The 7,388-nt window shown below is 38.8% G+C and overlaps 1 protein-coding gene across 1 annotated transcript; it reads right to left on the bottom strand.

The window, feature by feature from the left end:
• Positions 1 to 4,781: 4,781 nt before the first annotated feature.
• Positions 4,782 to 7,124, bottom strand: LOC149847666 (uncharacterized). The gene has a single exon (XM_090009124.1). The coding sequence runs from the start codon at positions 6,083 to 6,085 to the stop codon at positions 5,411 to 5,413; it is 675 nt and encodes a 224-aa protein (XP_089865250.1). The 5' UTR covers positions 6,086 to 7,124; the 3' UTR covers positions 4,782 to 5,410.
• Positions 7,125 to 7,388: the final 264 nt, after the last annotated feature.

Here is a 7,388-nt window from a genome sequence, read left to right on the forward strand (position 1 = left end):
GGGCACTCGAAATATCCAATTTAACACTTCCAGTGAGGCCACCGCAAGTCTTGTGGTTTTGGATAGGACCCGCCATGTTAGAGTGCAAGCCATCATAGTGTGGGCAATCTTCTGCTCATTGGCCTCAGCGTCTCATACTCGGCCATGGAAGCGTTTGAATTCTGTATATCACAACCACCACTATGGAATCCTTGGATCTCATCCTAATCTCCTTACCATATCTCTATAACAACCTCCTAATGTGGTGGGTGAGAGGATAAGGTAAGTGTCGATCAAATGAGGCAGTAAATTCACCATACACCAAATGTATAGTAGATTCATACACCAAATGTACACGTTTCCTAATAAATGTAGTATCCAAGTTTCCATCATCAAGCAGGATTATTATTTCCCTTTTATGTCCTCGAACACAGATTAATTGAAAGGAAGTTAAACTTTTCTTTATATGGTGCTGATTGTAAGGGACATCTGTATCATCTTACTCAAATCCTTATCATTTTATGTTACAGTCTCTCTTGAACAAGAGATGGATAGGCAGACATCCTTACAGTGTACATTGAAGAATGTGGGGTTTTTTCTTTTTTTGAGAAGCGAAGAATGTTTGTTTATTTATGATGCTTAGACTCTGATGTGGATATTTTGTGGAGCTCACAAGTTCCACTAAAATAGGTTGGAAAGCCTGTAGTTTTAGCATATAATCCACCATTATATTTTAGTTCATCTCTTGTCCATTATTGGTTGCACTTGTTATTTTAGCTGAACTCTCATCTTCTGCAACTTCATATTGATCATCTGCTAATATGTTGCTGATTTGACTGTTCGATTTTTTTTTTCTTTGAACATCTTGGGAAGCAAAAAGCTAGCTAATTGACCATGAAATATGTGAGTTTATTGGCATGAAGACAACATGCGGATTTATATTCTGCTATCGTTAATATCAAACTAGCAAAGGCTATAGCCTAAACTGTCTGCTGCCACTTCTGCGAATTTTAGCTTAGATGATACATGTTTGGGAAACTTTTAGCACATTCAACGTGCAAGAGTGTCTCTTTCTGCAAAAATAAAAAACAGAAAGTGATGAACTATTTCATTATTGAAATTGTTTGCTTTCTGTCTGCGAGACAAATCTCAGAGAGAGAGAGAGAGAGATCCTCTTGCTCATGGAACGGTCGAACCTCATACCGACAGGCGGATCCCATTCCATGAAATTTTTCCGCAAATTTTAAAAAACGAAGGCGAGTAATTTTCAAAACTTTGGTCGAGTTTGACTCGCAGAATCGTTTCTTCTCACTCTCGCAGAGGGAGGGAGAAAAATTTTGCGATGATAACACTCGAGAAGATGCCTATTTTTTTGCTCAGCGACTCCATTCTATTGTGGAGTTTCGACGAAGGTAAACTGATGATCCAAGCCATTTTGGTCTTCAAAACTCTTGTTTTTGAATTCTGTCCCATTGTCAGTTCTCAAAACCTTAATCTGGGTATCAAACTGCGTGTAAACCATATTGTAAAAATTCTTAAATCTTTCGAAAATTTCATCCTTGAATTTGAGCAAGTATATGCATGTCATTTTTTAGTGATCATCAATGAATGCTAAATAATACTTAAAACCAGTATGTGATGTCGTGGGTGCACGACCCTAGACATCTGAATGAACAAGATCAAACAATTTACTAGCAACATTGTCAGATATTAAGAATGGAGGTTGAGTCATCTTTGCATATCGACAAACATCACACATATGAGTGCCAAAAGCAGCATCAGGAACCAAGACTGAAAGAGACCTGTTGGAAGGATGTCCCAACCTGTGATGTCATCTTTGACCATTATTCATGCTTCGACTAGAGATCATAGCCGAGCCTTCTTTATTTATCACATAGAGGCCTTGCTCAAAACGCCCCTCACCAATCATCCTGTGCGTCAGACGATCTTGAAAAATAACATTGTATGGAGAGAATACAACATTGCAATTTAGTTCATGTGTCAGTTTAGAGATAGATAATAAATTTGAAGAAATCTTCAGCATGTGAAGGACTGAAATCTTTTTGTCCAACAAATATGTTTCTCCTCTTCCCCCGACTTGGATAGAGGATCCATTGGCTATGGTTACCGAACCTTTCTCATATATTGGCCGCATGTTTTGGATATTTGTTGCAGATTGAACCATATGATCTGAAGCCCCTGAGTCTATAACCAAATAGTCGATTTTTATTTTGAGGAGGAAGATCACATACCTGTCTCAGCAAACGTGACAGCTGATGCAGCAACAGTAGGGATGTCCTTCTTGCTTCCCTTGATGTTGTTCTGAAAATCTCTTAAAGAGTCCAGAGAGAACATATTATCATCCTTAACAAGATAGGTTGTTTTAGTTCTAGTAGTATCTTTCCTTTCATCCCTATAGTTGTTAGGTTTATCATGAAGAAACCAACACTTATCTCTATGATGCCCTTCCTTTTTGCAATGAGAGCAAACAAGACGTTTTCCTTTGTGTTTATTCGATCGATTTTCATTCTTCGTATTTTGAGGTGTGGAGTACATGTTATAAGCAACTCTCTCACCCGATTCTTCGGTGAATGGCTTGGTATTATTCATCATTACTTTTCTATAACTTTCTTTCCTCGAGATGATAGAGCAAACATTACTAAGAGATGACAATTTCTGCCCTAAGAGAATTTGTCTTCGAATAGTTTCATAGTATGATCCAAGCCCGATTAAAAACTGATTTTTTTTCTTGTTCTTTAAGTTTTTGAATAGTGCAAACATTTGAAGAAGAGATGGTCATAGAGTCCAATTCATCCCACATACTCCTGAGTTTCCCAAGATACTCACTCACGGATGAGTTGTTTTTCTTGTGTTCGTGTAGGGTCTGGGTGAGTTGATACATGCGAGCTATGTTATTTTGCTCACTGTACAACTTCTTAGCCGTAGTTCAAATTTCCTCAGCGATATGGAGAAACAAAAAACTCTCAACGATTTTAGGCTCCATAGAATTAAGAATCCAAGACATAACCAAGTCATTGACTGATTGTCATTCATTGATTTGTGTTTCATCTTTATCTGGTTTAGGAGTTTTTTCATTGATGAAACCTAACTTGGATTTACCGCTCAAGAATAGAGTCACCGATTTGGCCCAAGAAATATAGTTGAAACCATTGAGTAAGATAGAGGTGATCTTGAGAGAAGGAGATATATGCCCCTGAATGACAATCTTTTCTGATGTGTTGGCCATGACGAAGCAGGCAATACACTATGGCGATTAGCATGAAACGAACAATAGGATCACAGCTCCCGCTCTGATACCATGACGATTTATAGGTACATAGTGATATACAGGTGCCACAATATACCGACACATCGATTTATAGGCACTACGAGTTATAGGCATCACGATTTACTGGCACTGCAATTTGTAGGCACTACGAGTTACAGGCATCACGATTTACTGGCACTGCGATTTGTAACTATCACGATTTGCAGACACATCGATTTGCGTGGTTCGGTCTTTAAAACCTACGTCCACGATAGGCAACTACTGCAACTCTTTATTTTTCTTCCAATGATATCATATGAGGTACATCATGATATTTATAGCAAAGCTAATTAACTGAAAGACAATATTTAGGAGAGAAAAGAGAAAATTCAATCTTATCCAAACAAGGAGATAGAGAGGTTTAGAAAACTTAACAAACAATGGTTGCTGACTTCCCTTATCTTCATCAGTTATGCATAAAATTAATGGATTCAAGATTTGTTACAACTTCCAAACAAGATAAAATGATGGACCCAAAACTAGTATGAGTTAGGGGATAAAGGCATGACTTTAAATTGTATAATTGAACTCTCCAAAAGCCAAAATTTTCTTATCAATTTAGTTTCATCACACACACACACACAGATATATATATATATATATATATATATACTTGGGGAGAATTTGGAACCAACTGTTGAACCTAAATTTGGAAAGTCACATGCATTGCTTGTGTCTAAATTGCTATGCACATAGAAGCCATTGTATAAAAACCCGTCTATATGAGTATCAAAGACCGAGCATAGACAGGTTGTTATACAATGGCCTCTATACATAGCAATTCAAACAGACAATTAATATGCTTGTGATTTCCAAATTTAGGCCCAACAGTTGGTTCCGAATCTTACAAACATTTTGCAAGGCCTGAACAAATGATCAAAATTGATCTATACTCATTCCTGACAAAAATTTGATGATGACACGAACAAAAGAAATTGCATCCATTTAGAACTTGACAGAGCTAAGCATGAAATTTCTTAGTCCTGGATGAATTACTTTGAGTGCTGTCTGTAATATGCAACTTCAGATGAATTTAGAGAATTCTACTGGACATTATTTCCAAGCACCACGACCATAAAAATAATGAATCATGCTAGAACTATTTCAGTGGCCGTGCTTCTTAAATTTATACATTTCATGGGCTATAAGTGTGCCAAAACTTTCTCGGTAATTCGAAAAGCTGAACGCGAGTAAATGAAAGCACGACGTGCTTCATGCTCCAAAAAATTCAAAAACATGAGTGTGCTATGGATAATGGATATAAATATAAGAGGAGGCTCCAGTTCAATTTATACAGCCACCAAGTCCTAAAAAGGTCACGTGTTTTAATCTGTACAGGAACTTGCAGAATTATTTGTACTCTTCAAAATGTTTCACAATAGCTGATTTGTTGATGTGGTCTGACAATGATCTTGCACACTCGAGAAAACTACAGGTGGTACTTTATCTTTGCATTTGCAAAGGAGGAAATGGCTCATATAACGCTCATCTTATTTTCAGAACGCTAAAAGTTACAACTTCTACAACACATAAATCTAGTCACTGGATCCTCGTCAACCAAATTCAGAAAGTTTGAATTGATAGACTTGTCTGCCTGTCATGAAGATCCTTGACTGCCAGGGTAAAAGAATGCTACCTCTTTTATGACCCACAAACCCAAGGTGAGAAAAAACTGAAGTCACTAAAGATCTACAATTTACAAACTGAAGCTACACTGAGCTAAGCACATTCATCTGATAATGAAGCTCAAGCCCTCACTTTTATCCAAATTCGAGCACAAAGGTACAAATGCATCGCTGGCCTTACACCAGAATCTCAGAAAGCATTGTTTTTTCAATGGATTTTATCATTTCACCCTTGTTACCAGTGCATCCTCATTTAGCGATCAACCTGTCCACTGATATTTGTAATATGTGAATTGCTGATGCTGAAAGAAATCAGCAATTTAGTTTAAGATCAACCATGACCTAATTGATTGTGTTATTTAATAATGTGATTTTAAGCATAACTTTAAATATAAATCTTATTCAGTAAGCATAAATAAGCAAGTCCTCTTCCCGAGCTGTACATAACAATCTCATCCGTCTAACTTCATTGAAAAGTTTATTCCCCAAGAGAACGTAAGCAGATCTTCTCAAGCTGTATAGGCCAATCTTCTCCAATAAGCTGAGGTTTCATCTCCATTGCAACCCGAAAATCTAGCATCGAGACCACAGAATTCTGTTTTTCTTTGTCTTCATATGCAGCAGAACTTCCTGTACGAAGAACCCATGCATCGCCATCACAGACACCATTCATACCAGCAAAGGGATTAATGGATGCAGATTGAATAAGTTGTTTGTCAAATATAGGCATTAGTTGTTCATGCCTACTTCTTGCTCTAGCTATAACCATGGAAGCCTTGATCAACCCTTTCAGAAACACATCTAGTCCATTATTCAATAGATTGGCACTGTCCAGTGAAACTCCATGAAGGCCATGAAATTTAGTTGTGCATTCCATTCTCTTCCTCAAGGATTCTGTATCAGGTAGCTCTGTCATTTCTCTGTAGCTCCCGCTTACGTCAATAGCTAGATTGATTCTTGCACCACCAATGCTCATTGAACAATATGGGATACCCAATGGAGCTCTAAGAGAGCTTCTACCCCCAACACTTTCTTGTTGCTCAACTTCTTCCCCATCTTCTACCGTCACAACTTGAAACAAAGTCCTACTATCGACGGAAGCCATCTCAGCCAAGTTTTGTTCCACTGGTCTATGTAAGTCACAAGAATTCATTGCAGCGGTAGTTAGCCCGCTTTCAGGTGCCCAGACAGTCGGCTCATCATACGAGTTCCTTTGCTGGTTGATAAAGTGATTGGTTTTACCATTGGAACCAAGCGGGCTTGGCCGATCTCTAACCTTGCAATCACGCGCACTCTTGGACCTGATTTTGCGGGAGCACCATGGTAGACCTGGATCATGAAACAAATGGCTCCTCTGACATGGAGTTCCAGCCCCAATACTCTGTGATCCTTCGCTAGTGACTTCCTTGGAGATGGGAGGTGGCTGATCACCAACAGAAGCATTCTTAAATATCGATGTGATCAACCGATTGTGCAATGCAATGTTCTCCCTTCCGATCACTCCGATGCAGAGCCTATCGAATTCCTTCTTGCTCAATCGCAAGCTAAGAAATCCATTAAGATGATGAAAGTACTTGCCCGACCTCTTCCGCCCGATTTTATCAATAAGCTGAGCTTTAAGGTCAATGACGTCCACCCGTGAGAATTTCCGCGACGGTAGCCTTCGGCACTTCCAGAATAACCAAAAAACCAAAACCACGCAGAAACACAGAACTCAGAAAAGAGAAAACTAGCTAGGGTTTTATCGAATTTCATCGTACTATAGAAAACCAACTAATTCCTTGCGATTCTTAACCTCAAATTCGAAGTTGGCGTTCCGTTCTATTTCAAATTAGATCACAATTATGCACCAAAGAACTAGGTTTTTAGCTTCGGAGAGAACAAAACCACAAAAACCCTAGAATGTGCACGACTCCACGGTCCACGCTAAATTCCAAGTGAAAAGAAGAATAGAAAAGAAGAAAACCCCAATTGGGGTTTCCCGTTTCCGCTAGTGTGAGAATGATCGGAAATCTAACTCATCCCGCCAATGAGTAAAAACAATAAAGAAACCGAAAAGGAAAGAGAAAAAGCTCATGTGGGTACGATCGCAAACGGAAACTGAAGCAGAAATCTATCAGGAAAAAGGTAGAAAAGGAAATCGAAAGCAGGAGAAAAATGTGTACCATGAAGACTTTGGTGAGCTCGCCGTCTTTCTCTCTCTCTCTCTCTCTCTCTCTCTCTATACAGCAGCCCCCTTTTGCTGCCTCCCTTTGATCACCCACGTTTTTCTCTCTCTTGTCCTTTTTTTATTTGATTCTTCGCGATTGGGAGGTAGGCTTAACAACCTAATTGAGACTTCTTAATCTTCTTTAATCAGACGCACAAAGGCAAGAGAGAAGAAACTTCTCTCTCTCTCTCTCTCTCTCTCTCTCTCTGTAGAGAGTCAAAACTCAAAAGCCCTCAGTCAATGGCAC

The sequence above is a fragment of the Nuphar pumila genome, chromosome 1, assembly GCF_984573655.1.
Source record: "Nuphar pumila chromosome 1, dmNupPumi1.hap1.1, whole genome shotgun sequence".
In the NCBI taxonomy this organism is placed as follows: domain Eukaryota; kingdom Viridiplantae; phylum Streptophyta; class Magnoliopsida; order Nymphaeales; family Nymphaeaceae; genus Nuphar; species Nuphar pumila.